Source organism: Chiloscyllium plagiosum, chromosome 48, assembly GCF_004010195.1.
Source record: "Chiloscyllium plagiosum isolate BGI_BamShark_2017 chromosome 48, ASM401019v2, whole genome shotgun sequence".
NCBI classification, from domain to species: Eukaryota; Metazoa; Chordata; class Chondrichthyes; order Orectolobiformes; family Hemiscylliidae; genus Chiloscyllium; species Chiloscyllium plagiosum.
Window position 1 is genome coordinate 7,998,681 of NC_057757.1, and position 14,460 is coordinate 8,013,140.

At 42.6% G+C, this 14,460-nt stretch overlaps 1 protein-coding gene across 1 annotated transcript in view; it reads right to left on the minus strand.

Annotated features, from left to right (window-relative positions):
- Window positions 1-400: 400 nt before the first annotated feature.
- The window catches only part of LOC122544413 (glycine-rich cell wall structural protein 1.8-like), a 356,495-nt gene continuing 342,435 nt past the window's right edge, over window positions 401-14,460 (minus strand). Inside the window, exons 12-20 of the mRNA XM_043683661.1 lie at window positions 13,765-13,791; window positions 12,170-12,196; window positions 10,156-10,179; window positions 9,593-9,619; window positions 9,017-9,040; window positions 8,457-8,480; window positions 1,560-1,583; window positions 1,026-1,052; window positions 401-486 (exon numbers count right to left, since the gene is read on the minus strand). Coding sequence (XP_043539596.1) covers window positions 401-486; window positions 1,026-1,052; window positions 1,560-1,583; window positions 8,457-8,480; window positions 9,017-9,040; window positions 9,593-9,619; window positions 10,156-10,179; window positions 12,170-12,196; window positions 13,765-13,791 — 290 coding nt within the window. The remainder of the gene's footprint in view (window positions 487-1,025; window positions 1,053-1,559; window positions 1,584-8,456; window positions 8,481-9,016; window positions 9,041-9,592; window positions 9,620-10,155; window positions 10,180-12,169; window positions 12,197-13,764; window positions 13,792-14,460) is intronic.

Sequence of the window (14,460 nt, forward strand, 5' to 3'; positions counted from 1 at the left end):
AAAATGATCACTCTTTTCATCTCGTTGACTGGGACAACCCTGATCTAACTCCTTCGACTTTATTCCCCGGTTTCTCTATCAGACTGAAACCTCCCAGACTTAGCCAAATAGGCCAAGCCCTTTCCTGATGAAGGGCTTTTGCCCGAAACATCGATTTTCCTGCTCCTCGGATGCTGCCTGACCTGCTGTGCTTTTCCAGCACCACTCTGATTCAACCCCACTTAGACAACATGCAAATTTTATTTTGATCTTCCGAATGTGTGACTGTACCAATCGGACAGATTACCTCAGCTCTGGTCAAATAACTGACAGGTCCATGTCTCTGAGATCACCCTAGCTTTTACACTGGCCTGCTAACTTTCTAACTTTCTTTGGGATGATGGACCTTCTGTTTTCACAGTTAAACAACTTGCCATCCAAGTGCGCTGGAAAAATGGAGAAGAAATTCACTGGAATAATTACCGTAAATCCCGTAACTGCCTTTTCCTGTGCGGCAAACAGATTGGTGTTAATCCTGACCAGTAAGGATGCTTTGGAAAGCAGCATTTTAAACGCCTAACGTGGGTTAATTTTAACATGTAAGCCTTCGTTTCCTAATTAGTATTAAAGGTGTACAAATATCCCCTTGTACCAACTGCCCTTCAGCTGTCAGATACCTTTCACAAGTGATCAACCATCTCCCTAAAGGAGACTTAACTCAGACCTGCTCCCTCATCTACTCCACATTAACACGGGGACCTCGAAATATTAATACTTTTCTATCAGACCCAACATTTCATATTCTGCCAACACGTTTTAATACCTTGCCATCCTTACTCGTTTCAATGGGAAAGATTAATTCAGTTCAGGGCCAAATTAATAAATGATAAATATTTATGTCACAATCCTGGCCATTAAAAAATCAGCATCGATTTCTAAAGCCTATGACCGCGTACATATTTCACAAAAACACTTGTACGACTTGGCCCGTGTGTTATCTATGTCAGCAGCAAATGATGACGAGGTAATTGAGATGATATATTTACCGTGGTGGTAACCATAATCATAAGGTCCTGTGGAACAAAGGCATTTGTGTCAGTGTGTCTGGAGGCAATGGTTCCACATGTACAACATACAATGTTCCGAACTTGGAGCACTGTCAATGATCTGAAAAGCTCATAGAGCGTCACATACAGGCTCTGAGCTGATACCTTCAGGTTGGAGGATGAGAGTTTCTCTCATGTTCTGGGGTAGATATATAAATCTATCCTGATCTAACTCTCCATTTTATTCTTGATTCTCTATTAAACTGAAAACTCTCAGATGTGGTAGATTCTGCTCGAGCCCACATGAGCAATGTTCAAAATCTTTTAATCTTCCCAATGTGTGACTGTTCCAATCGGACAGGTTACCTCAGCTCTGGTCAGATAACTGACAGGTCCATGTCTCTGAGATCATCCTAGCTTTTACACTGGCCTGCTAACTTGGGATGATGGACCTTCTGTTTTCACAGTTAAACAACTTGCCATCCAAGTGCGCTGGAAAAATGGAGAAGAAATTCACTGGAATCATATATTTACCGTAAAGCCCGTAACCACCTTTTCCTGTGGGGCAAACAGATTGGTGTTAACCCTGACCGGTAAGGATACTTTGGAGAGCAGCATTTTAAATGCCTAACGTGGGTTAACTTTAACGTGTAAGCCTTCATTTCCTAATTAATATTAAAGGTGTGCAAATGTCCCCTTGCACCAACAGTACTTCAACTGTCAGCTACCTTTCACAAGTGATCAACCATCTCCCTAAAGGAGACTTAACTCATACTGCTCCCTCATTTACTCCACAAAATATTAATACTTAGTGAGTTTTGAGAAGATTTGGGGCTCAGGTTGAGGTTCTGGATGTAGATTTGCTTGCTGAGCTAGGAGGTCAATTTTCAGACATTTTGTCATCCTAATAGGGAATATCTTCAGTGAGCATCCAGAGGAAGCACTGGTGATGTAGCCCACTTTCTATTTATACGTTTGGTTTTCCTTGGGTTTGTGATGTCATTTCTGGTGGTGATGTCACTTTCTATGATTGTGTCATTTCCTGTTCTTTTTCTCAGGGTGTGGTAATTGGGATCCAAGTCAACGTGTTTGGTGATAGAGTTCCAGTTGGAATGCCATGCTTCTAGGAATTCTCGTGCGTGTCTCTGTTTGGCTTGTCCTAGAATGGCTGTGTTGTCCCAGTCAAATTGGTGTCCTTCCTCATCCGTATGTGAGGACACTAGTGAGAGAGGATCATGCCTTTTTGTGGCTAGTTGATGTTCATGTATACTAGTGGCTAGTTTTCTGCCTGTTTGTCCAATGTAGTGTTTGTTACAGTTTTAGTATTGTGACGAAACGTCTGAAATTGAACCTTCCAGCTCAGCGAGCAAACCTACATCATATTAATACTTTTCTATTGGACTCAACCTTTCAGACACAGTAAATTCTGCCAACAAGTTTGAATGTCTTGCTATCCTTACTCCTTTAATGGGAAAGATTATTTCAGTTCTGGTCCAAATTAATAAATTATAAATGGCCATTGAAAAACAGCGTCAATTTCGAAAGCCTATGATGATTGTTATAAAGTCGATAACATGTATGATCACTTTAAGGTGGAACGTGCTTTTCTGAATGTAAAATAGAGCCACAGCTACCAGCTAAAGGTCACGCTGTTCCAAATGTAACAATTGGCTGTGAAATGGATCCCTGAGTTTTGGTTGCTGTTTTGACAACAATTTGGATTTATTCAATTAGTTCAAATTACGCCCACGATACCAGAAGCCAATGGAATTTGAATTTTCATATTTTGACAGTTGGAATGCAATCAAGTTACAAGAATTTAATGTGTCGTAGTGGGTATATGAACCTGGTATTTTGAAAGTTAGAGGGAGAGCAACTGCCATTGAAAAACAGTGCAACTGCTGTAGAACTAACTGCCCGTCTAACATCTTGCTTTCAAAGAAATTAGACAACACTCTCTATCAAAGGTACCTTTACATGTGAAGCATGCGCAAGTAAACCGAAAGATGGCGACCAAGGGAGATAAGCAGCTGGAGGATTGAAGACAGTGGAGAAGACAGAGACTGTGTGGGCTCAAGATTTAGTTAATGTAATGTCTAATAAGTGGCTTATTGGAACATCATACTATTTTTTATAGAGTTGGGATCAGATAGTAAGTAATTAAGAAAAATGAAGTAAGTAGTTCATTCTGGAAAGTGTTGAAATAGATAAGACCCCTGGGTCAGATGGGATTTATCCTAGGATTCTCTGGGAAGCCAGGGAAGAGATTGCAGAGCTTTTGGCTTTGATCTTTATGTTGTCATTGTTGACAGGAGTAGTGCCAGAAGACTGGAGGATAGCAAATGTTCCCTTGTTCAAGAAGGGGTGATTTGGAGATATTGGTGTTGGACTGGGGTGGACAAAGTTAAAAATCACACAACACCAAGTTATAGTCCAACAGGTTTATTCTGAAGCTCTAGCTTTCAGAGCACTGCTCCTTCATCAGGTGGTTGTGGAAGACACAGAATTTATAGTAAAACTTTACAGTGTGATGTAACTCAAATTATATATTGAAGAAGACCTGGATTGTTTGTTAAGCCTCTCATCTTTTCGAATGAACATGTTGGTTTCAGTTCTTTTATATGTAAATCGCAAAACTTTTTTTAAAAGTTACATTCTCAAGTGAACAATTGGTGTCATAGCGACCCAGATAATACATTGAAGGTGTGAGGTGTCCTGTGTGAGACTGTCTGTGCCACAATGGTCAGACTGATTCTAATTGAAAAAACAGATTTACAGAATCTAACATGGATTTATGCAGTTTTTGAGCAAAATAAAATGTAGTCCTGCAAGTGCCATTTTTAACTTCAAGAAGGGGAGTAGAGACAACCCCTGGTAATTATAGACCAGTGAGCCTTACTTTGGTTGGGGGTAAAGTGTTGGAAAAGGTTATAAGAGATAGGATTTATAATCATTGAACAAGTGATACGTTGATTAGGGGTAGTCAACACGGTTTTGTGAAGGGCAGGCCATGCCTCACAACGTTATTGAGTTCTTTGAGAAGGTGACCAAATAGGTAGATGAGGGTAAAGCCATTGGTGTGGTGTATATGGATTTCAGTAAGGCAATTGATAAGGTTCCCCACGGAAGGCTATTGTACAAAATACAGGGGCATGGGGTTGAGGGTGATTTAGTGGTTTGGATCAGAAATTGGTGAGCTGAAAGAAGACAGAGGGTGATGGTTGATGGGAAATGTTTATCCTGGTGTTCAGTTACTAGTGGTGTACCGTAAGGATCTGTTTTGGGCGCACTGCTGTTTGTCATTTTTATAAATGACCTGGGTGAGGGCGTAGAAGGATGGGTTAGTAAATTTGCGGATGACACTAAGGTCGCTGGATTGTTGGTTGTGATGGATGATGTTGTAGGTTACAGGCAGACGTAGATAAGCTGCAGAGCGGGGCTGAGAGGTGGCAAATGGAGTTTAATGTGGAAAAGTGTGAAGTGATTCACTTTGGAAGGAGCAACAGGAATGCAGAGTACTGGGCTAATGGTACGTTCTTGGTAGTGTAGATGAACAGAGAGATCTCAGTGTCTGTGTACATAGATCCTTGAAAGTTGCCACCCAGGTTGATAGGGTTGTTAAGAAGGTGTACGGTGTGTTAGCTTTTAGAACATAGAACAATACAGCGCAGAACAGGCCCTTTGGCCCTCAATGTTTTGCTGACCTGTGAACTAATCTAATCTCAACCCCCTACACTATCCCATCATCATCCATGTGCTTATCTAAGGATTGTTTAAATCTCCCTAATGTGGTTGAGTTGACTACATTGGCAGGCAGGGCATTCCATGCCCTTACCACTCTCTGAGTAAAGAACCTGCCTCTGACATCTGTCTTAAATCTATCACCCCTCAATTTGTTGTTATGCCCTCTCGTACAAGCTGACATCATCATCCTAGGAAAAAGACTCTCACTGTCCACCCTATCTAATCCTCTCATCATCTTGTATATCTCTATTAAATCCCCTCTTCACCGTCTTCTCTCCAATGACAACAGACCCAAGTCTCTCAGCATTTCCTCATAAGACCTTCCCTCCAGACCAGGTAACATCCTGGTAAATCTCCTCTGCATCTTTTCCAATGCTTCCACATCCATCTTGTAATGAGGTGAACAGAACTGTACACAATATTCCAAGTATGGCCGCACCAGTGTTTTGTATAGTTGCAGCATGATATTGCGGTTCCGGAACTCAATCCCTCTACCAATGAAACCTAACACACCGTATGCCTTCTTAACAGCACTATCCACCTGGGTGGCAACTTTCAGGGGGGATCTATGTACATGGACACCAAGATCCCTCTGCACATCCACACTACCAAGAATCTTTCCATTGACCCAGTACTCTGCCTTCCTGTTATTCTTCCCAAAGTGAATCACCTCACATTTAGCTGCATTGAACTCCATTTGCCACCCCTCAGCCCAATTCTGTAGTTTATCCAAGTCCCCCTGCAGTCTGTAACATTCTTCCACACTGTCCACTACTCCACCGACTTTAGTATCATCTGCAAACTTACTAACCCATCCAACTATGCCTGCGTCTAAGTTATTTATAAAAATGACAAACAGCAGTGGTCCCAAAACAGATCCTTATGGCACACCACTAGTAACCGACTCTAGGCTGAATATTTTCCATCAACCACCACGGGCTGCCTTCTTTCAGAAAACCAGTTTCTAATCCAAACTGCTATACCAGCTTCAATCCCATGCCTCTGTATTTTCTCCATCAGCCTACCATGTGGAACCATATCAAAGGCTTTACTGAAGTCCATGTACACCACACCAACTGCCCTACCCTCATCTACATGCTTGGTCACCTTCTCAAAAAACTCAATGAGGTTTATGAGGCATGACCTGCCCTTGACAAATCCATGTTGTCATTATTTCTTGCGGGATGATTATAAATCCCATCTCCAATAAGCCTTTCTAAAACTTTTCCGACAACATAAGTAAGGCTCACTGGTCTATAATTACCTGGGTCATCTCTACTGCCCTTCCTGAACAAGGGCATAAACCTGTAGACAATGACGACTCAAAGATCAAAGCCAAAGGCTCTGCCATCTCCTCCCTAGTTTCCCAGAGAATTCTCAGAAAAATCCCATCTGGCCCAGGGGACTTATCTACTTTCACACCTTCTAGAATTGATAACACCTCCTCCTTAGTAACCTCGATCCTTTCTAGTCTAATAACCCATATCTCAGTCTTCTCCTCTACAATATTCTCCTTTTCCTGAGTGAAAACAGATGAGAAATATTCATTTCATACCTTTCTGATCTCCACAGGGTGCACACACAACTTCCCATTTCTGTCTTTGACCGGCCCGATTTCTACCCTAGTCATCCTGTTATTCCTCACATATTTATAGAATGCTTTAGGGTTCTCCTTTACTCTACCTGCTAAAGACTGCTCATGTACTCTCTTTGCTCTTCTTAACTCTCTCTTTAATCCTTCCTAGCTACTCTGTAACTCTCTGTCACCTCATCTGAACCATCTCGCCTCAACGTCACATAAGCCTCCCTCTTCCACTTAACAAGAGATAACAATTTCTTTAGTAAACCATGGTTCCCTTACCTTATCACTTCCTCCCTGTCTGACAGGGACATACCTATCAAAGACACGTAATATCTGTTCCTTAAACCAGCTCCACATTTCAATTGTTCCCATCCCCTGCATTTTTCTGCCCCATTCTATGCCTCCTAAGTCTTGCCTAATCACTTTATAATATATAACTCTTGCCTGATGGCATGTACCTATCCTTTCCATCGCTAAACTAAACGTAACCGAATTACCAAGCACCAGATCCAGTTTGGCCTCCCCTCTTGTCGACCCTTCGACATACTGTGTCAGGAAACCTCTCCTGCACACATTGGACAAAAACAGACCCATCCAACGTACTAGAGTTATGCATTTCCAGTCAATGTTGGGGAAGTTAAAGTCCCCCATAATGACCACCCTGTTTCTTTCACTCCTGCCCAGAATCGTTTTGCCAATCCTCTCCTCCACATCCCTGGAACTTGGTGGAGGCCGATAAAAGAACTCCCAGCAGTGTGACCTCTCCTCTCCTAACCTCATCCCATACCACCTCAGTAGACGAGCCCTCAAGAAACGTTCTTTCAGCCACCGTTATACTGTCCTTGACTAACAAAGCCACACCTCCCTTTCTTTTACGACCTTCCCTGATGAAAGATCTAAACCCTGGAACCTGCAACATCCATTCCTGTCCCTGCTCTACCCATGTCTAAGAAATGGCCACAACATCGAAGTCCCAGTTACCTATCCATGCTGCAAGCTCACCTATCTTATTCCAGATACTCCTGGCATTGAAGTAGACACACTTCAAGCCAGCTTGCTGTCTGCCAGCACATCCCTGTGACTGTGAGATCCTGTCCATGCCCTCCCTACTCTCATCCTCCTGCGCACTGCAACCACACCTCAGGTTCCCATTCCCCTGCTGAGCCAGTTTAAACCCACCCGCATTATTATTTTACACAAATAAATACTTTATTGGTAGAGGGATTGAGTTTCGGAGTCATGAGGTCATGCTGCAGCTGTACAAAACTCTGGTGCGGCACTTGGAGAATTGCGTACAGTTCTGGCCACTGGATTATAGGAAGGAAGTCGAAACATTGGAAAGGGTGTAGAGGAGATTGACCAGGATGTTGCCTGGTATGGAAGGAAGGTCTTATGAGGAAAGGCTGGGGGTTTGAGGCTGTTTTTGTTGGAGAGAAGGTTAAGAGGTGACTTAATAGAGACATACAAGATAATCAGAGGGTTAGATAGGGTGGACAGTGAGAGCCTTTGTCCTCAGATAGTGATGGCTAGCACAAGGGGATATAGCTTTAAGCTGAGGGATGGTAGATATAGGACAGCTGGCAGAGGTAGGTTCTTTACTCAGAGAGTAGTATGGGCGTGGAATACCCCGCCTGCAACAGGAGTAGACTCCCCAACTTTAAGGACATTTAAATGGTCACTGGATAAATATATGGATGAGAATGGAATAGTGTCGGTTGGATGGGCTTCGGATTGGTTCCACAGGTTGGCGCAACATCGAGGGTCTGTACTGCGCTGGAATGTTCTATGTTCTATATTCTAAGGGGGGTCTTGGATTTGTGAATAGTTACTGTTTAGTGTTTATTATGAGAGTTAAGAAAATTAATTGTTATTTTAGTTTAAATAGTGGAATTTGGGAATTGTCTGTCACTCATTAGCTTCACATTAACCTTTAACAAATTGTGAGACGAGATGAGCTTTTCTGACTTAATTAACAGAGGGGTTTGACCTGTGCATCCTTACACCAGGTACACATTTCACAAAAGCAATTCTACAGCTTGGCCTGTGTGTTATCAGTGTCTTGTTCAGAGCAAACCGATAAAAGATAATTGAAATGAAATATTTACCGTGGTAACCATAATCATAAGGTCCTGTGGAACAAGTAGATTTGTGTTAGCGTGGCTGGAGCTAATAGTTCCATATGTACAATATACAATGTTCCTAACTTGCAGCATTGTCAATGATCAGAAAAGCTCAGTGGGCTTCACTTAATGGCACTGTGCTGATCAGCAGGAGCTGTTACCTTCAGGTTGGAGGGTGAGCTTGTCTCTCATGTTCTGGGGTCAATATTGAATGATCTGCCCTGATCTAACTCTCTCTATTTTGTTCCAGCTTCTCTACTAAACCGAAAACCCTCAGGCTTGGTGAATTCTGCACAAGCCCACACATAAAACGTCTGTGCCCTTTCAATCTTCCAATGTGTGACTGTTCCAATCGGACAGGTTACCTCAGCTCTGGTCAAATAACTGACGGGTCCATGTCTCTGAGATCACTCTAGCTTTTACACTGGCCAGCTAACTTTCCAATGACTTTGGGATGATGGACCTTCTGTTTTCACAGTTAAACAACTTGCCATCCAAGTGCGCTGGAAAAATGGAGAAGAAATTCACTGGAATCATATATTTACCGTAAATCCTGTAACTGCCTTTTCCTGTGGGGCAAACAGATTGGTGTTAACCCTGACTGGTAAGGATGCTTTGGAAAGCAGCATTTTAAACGCCTAACGTGGGTTAACTTTACCATGTAACCCTGCATTTCCTAATTAATATTAAAGATGTGCAAATGTCCCCTTGTACCAACTGCCCTTCAGCTGTCAACTACCTTTCACATGTGATCAACCATCTCCCTAAAGGAGACTTAACTCATACCTGCTCCCTCATCTACTCCACATTAACACGGGAACCTCAAAATATTAATACTTTTCCAACAGACTCAAACTACCATATTTGGTAAACACTGCCAACACATTTTAATGCCTTGCCATCCTTACTCCTTCAGTGAGAAAGATTACTTCAGTTCAGGGCCAAATTAATAAATGATAAATATTTATGTCACAATCCTGGCCATTGAAAACTCAGCATCGATTTCTAAAGCCCATGACCACGTACACATTTCACAAAATTAATTCTCCGACTTGGCCCGTGTGTTATCAGTGTCTTGTTCGTAGCAAACGATAACGAGGTAATTAAAATGATATATTTACCGTGGTGGTGGCCATAATTGTAAGGTCCTGTGGAACAAAGAGATTTGAGTCAGCGTGTCTGGAGGCAATGGTTCCACATGTACAACATACAGTATTCCCATTTTGCAGCATTGTCAATGATCAGAAAAGCTCACAGGGCTTCACATAAAGGCTGTGCTGATCAGCAGGAGCTGTTACCATCAGGTTGGAGGGTGAGATTTTCATCAATGTCTGGGGAGATACTGAAAGGTCTACCCTGATCTAACTCTCTCTATTGTGTTCCAGCTTCTCTATTGATCTGAAAACCCTCAGCCTGGGCAATTGCTGCCCGAGCCCCCGTGGACAACATTCCAAATCTTTTGAACCTGCCAATGTGTGACTGTTCCAAACGGACAGATTACCTCAGCTCTGGTCAAATAACTGACAGGTCCATGTCTCTGAGATCACCCTAGCTTTTACACTGGCCTGCTAGCTTTTGAAAAGCTTTGGGATGCTGGAGATTTTGTTTTCACAGTTAAACAGCTTGCCATCCAATTGCTCTGTAATAACGAAGGACAAGGAATTCACTGGAATCATATATTTACCATAATCCCCGTAACCACCTTTTCCTGTGGAGTAAACAGATTGGTGTTAATCTTGAAACTTTGGAAAGCAGCATTTTAAATGCGTGTTTATTGTAACAGGTAACCCTTCATTTCCGAATGATTCATCATAGATTTTAAAATAGCCACATTGGTTGTAGTTCTGTTGAACATTTAGGCAAACACACTGACATCAAAGGAATGGGGAGATACCATACACTGAAGCCTCCTTATCTTGACACATTATATCCAAATCAGCTCGATGATATAGACTGAGCCTCTGTAAATCAGGATTGGCTGGCAAGGGTGAATCTGATCAATCTGAATTTCCTCTCTTGTAAATTAGTTTAACATTGTCTCAAACATATTCCTAATGTCTTACGAATGGATTTGAACCTCATTGGGGCGAACAAGTCTTTCTTTAGTTTTACATCCTCTGTTTTGTTACAACTGTCTGGGGTCTAAGATGTTGGATGTGAAGGCTGGTGTGGTGGTAAGTGAGGGAAGGTTGAGGGTGGAAATGCAGGAGATGGATTGAACGTGGCTGAGGGCCCTGTCACTATGGTAACATGGGACTGTGGCTGAGGAGAAAGATGGACCTTTCTCAGGCTCCTTTACAGAAGGTGGAATAGATGTGATGGAGACACATCTGGGATGGAATCGTTACAGGAAGTAGGGTGTGAGGGTGTATAATCTCTCTCTGTACAGATGCTGGGAGTCGCTGGGTTTATAGTGTGTGGTCTGTCCCCAGAAATGGAAATACAGGCATAAAAATACAATGGTTCAATGGACATTGTACAATATTCCCAACTTGCTTTGTTGTCAATGATGAGACAAGCTCAGAGGTCTTCACATAGATTTTTTGTAAGTATTTTCAATCCACGCTGGTCAGAGATTTTACATCACCGCTCTGGAGCAGGTGGGAGTAATCCTGGATCTCCAGGCTTAGAGGTCAGGACACTACCACCAATGCAGAGATACCATGCACTGAGGCCTCCTTATCTCTGCAGCACAAGAGCCCTCAGGATTGGAGTTAATGGTGTACAAATGTCCCCTCGCACCAACTGTGCTTCAGCTGTCAACTATCTTGTGCACAGTGTGGTCCCCTTAGTTGAGGAAAGATGTAGTAATATTAGAGGCAGTTCAGAGGAGGCTCACGAGATTGATGCCAGAGATGAGGCGTTTGTCGTAGGAAGGGAGATTGAACAGTTTAGGCCGATACTCTCTGGAATTTAGAAGAATGAGGGGAGATCAAATGGATGTATTCAAGATGATCAAAGGTGTGGATAACATCGATGTAGAGTGGATGCTTCCTCTTTTGGGGCATTCTGGGACGAGAGGTCACAGTCTTTAGATAACGGGAAGCAACTTTACAACAGAGTTGAGGAGAAACTACTCCTCCCAAAGGGTTGTGAATCTGTGGAATGTGTTACCCCAGAGTCGGGTGGATGCTGGGACAGAGAGTAAATTTAAGGAGGAGTTAGAAAGATGTTTAACAGGTAATGGATTGAAGAGTTGAGGGGAAAGAGCAGGAAAATGGGGGTGATGAGCACATCAGTCAGGATCGAGTGTGGAGCAGACTCGATGGGCCGAATGGCCTAATTCCCCTCCTACATCTTGCGAACATATGACCTACCTTTCACATGCGATCAACCATCTCACTACAGGAGACTCCACTCAGCCTGCTCCCTCATTTACTCCACATTAACACGGGGACCTCAAAATATTAATACTTTCCTAACTGACTCAAACTACCATATTTGGTAAATTCTGCCAACACGTTTTAATGCCTTGCCATCCTTACTCCTTCAGTGAGAAAGATTACTTCAGTTCAGGGCCAAATTAATAAATGATAAATATTTATGTCACAATCCTGGCCTTTGACAAGGCAGCATCGATTTCTAAAGCCTATGACCACGTACACATTTCACAAAAACATTTCTATGGCTTGGCCCTTGTGTTATCAGTGTCTTGTTCAGAGCAAACAGTACCAAGGGAATTGAGATGATATATTTACCGTGGCGGTGGCCATGATCGTAAGGTCCTGTGGAACAAAGAGATTTGAGTCAGTGTGTCTGGAGGCAATGGTTCCACATGTACAACATACAATGTTCCCAACTTACAGCATTGTCAATGATCAGAAAAGCTCAGAGCGCTTCACGTAAAGGCTCTGAGCTGATCAGCAGGAGCTGTTACAATCAAGTCCTTGCAATATAAATGCCATCATTGCATTTCCCTTCCTAAATACGGACTCAACCTGCAAGTCTATCTTGAGATAATCAAAAAACCCCAAGTGTCTTTGCACTCTGTACTCAGCTCTGCCCCTTTACTCTCTTGAATTTTTGGGACCTTAGTCACGTATTCCACCAGGAAGAGTGAGGCAAAGTAATTACCAATCTCTCAGCCATTTCCATGTTCCCCACTATTATCTCTCCATTTTGGCCTCTATTTTGGCCTGTGTATATCTGAAGAAATCTTTCAGTCCTCCTTTCTAATACTGGTTAGCTTATCCTCATATTTAATTTTTCCCTCTTTATTCCTTGTTTTACTGCCCTCTGTTGGTTGTTGTAAGCTCTGTGATTTTTTTTAATCAAAGGGCAAGTCCCTGTTTATATATTTTTTGTTTGTTTTAAACCCCACACTACCGCCTAACTGCAGTAGTAGCTCTGTGATAAATACTATGCCTCTACAGATCAGGATTGGCTGGCAAGGGTGAATCTATGATCTGATCAATCTGAATTTCCTCTCTTGTAAATTAGTTTAACATTTTCCAAAAACATGTTCCTAATCTCTAACGAATGGATTTGAACCTCATGGTGTGAACAAGTCTTTCTTTAGTTTTACATCCTCTGTTTTGTTCCAACTGTCTGGGGTCTGAGATGTTGGATGTGGAGGCTGGTGTGGTGGTAAGTGAGGAAATGGGGCACCAGATGTGATGAGATAGAGAATGGGATGGGAGAATGGGATGGAATCCTGACAGGAAGCAGGATGTGTGGGTGTGTAATCTCTCTCTGTACAGAATGTGGAAGCCACCAAGTTTGTAGCATGCCGGCGGGTCCCAAGAAATGAAAATACAACCGTTCCATGGACCTTACACAAATTTCGCAACTTGCAGTGTTGTAACGATCAGAAAACCTCAGAGGATTTCATATCGATTTTTTTGTAGGTATTTTGAAACCTGACTGTTCAGAGGTTTTATACCACCACTCTGGAGCAGATGGGAGTAATCTTGGATCTCCAGGCTGAGAGGTCAGGACACTACCACTGCTGCACAAGAGCCCTCAGGATTGCAGTTGATGGTGTACAAATGTCCCCTCGCACCAACTGTGGTTCAGCTGTCAACTATCTTGTGCACAGTGCGGTCCCCTTAGTTGAGGAAAGATGTAGTAACATCAGAGGCAGTTCAGAGGAGGCTCACAAGATTACTTCAGTTCAGAGCCAAATTAATAAATTATAAATATTTATGTTACAATCCTGGCCATTGGAAAATCAGCATTGATTTCTAAAGCCTACGGCCACATTTCACAAAAACACTTCTACAACTTAGTCTGTGTGTTATCAGCGTTTTGTTCATAGCAAATGATAATGAGGTAATTGAAGTGATATATTTACCGTGGTGGTGACCATGACCGTAAGGTCCTGTGGAACAAAGAGATTTGTGTTACTGTGCCTGAAGACAATAGTTCCATATGTACAACATACAATATCCCAACTCGCAGCACTGTCAATGATCAGAAAAGCTCAGAATGCGAAAAGTAAAGGCTCTGAGCTGATCAGGAGGAGCTGTTACCTTCAGGTTGGAGGGTTAGATTTTCTTTAATGTTTGGGGAGATACTGAAAGGCCTACCCTGATCTAATTCTCTCTATTGTGTTCCAGCTTCTCTATTGATCTGAAAGCCCTCAGCCTGGGCAATTGCTGCCCGAGCCCCCGTGGACAACATTCCAAATCTTTTGACCCTGCCAATGTGTGACTGTTCCAAACGGACAGATTACCTCAGCTCTGGTCAAATAACTGACAGGTCCATGTCTCTGAGATCACCCTAGCTATTACACTGGCCTGCTAGCTTTTGAAAAGCTTTGGGATGATGGAGATTTTGTTTTCACAGTTAAAAGGCTTGCCAGCCAAGTGCTTTGTAATAACGAAGGACAAGGAATTCACTGGAATCATATATTTACCATAATCCCCGTAACCACCTTTTCCTGTGGAGCAAACAGATTGGTGTTAGCCCTGGCCGGTAAGGATACTTTGGAAAGCAGCATTTTAAATGTCTAACGTGTGTTCACTGTAACATGCAACCCTTCATTTCC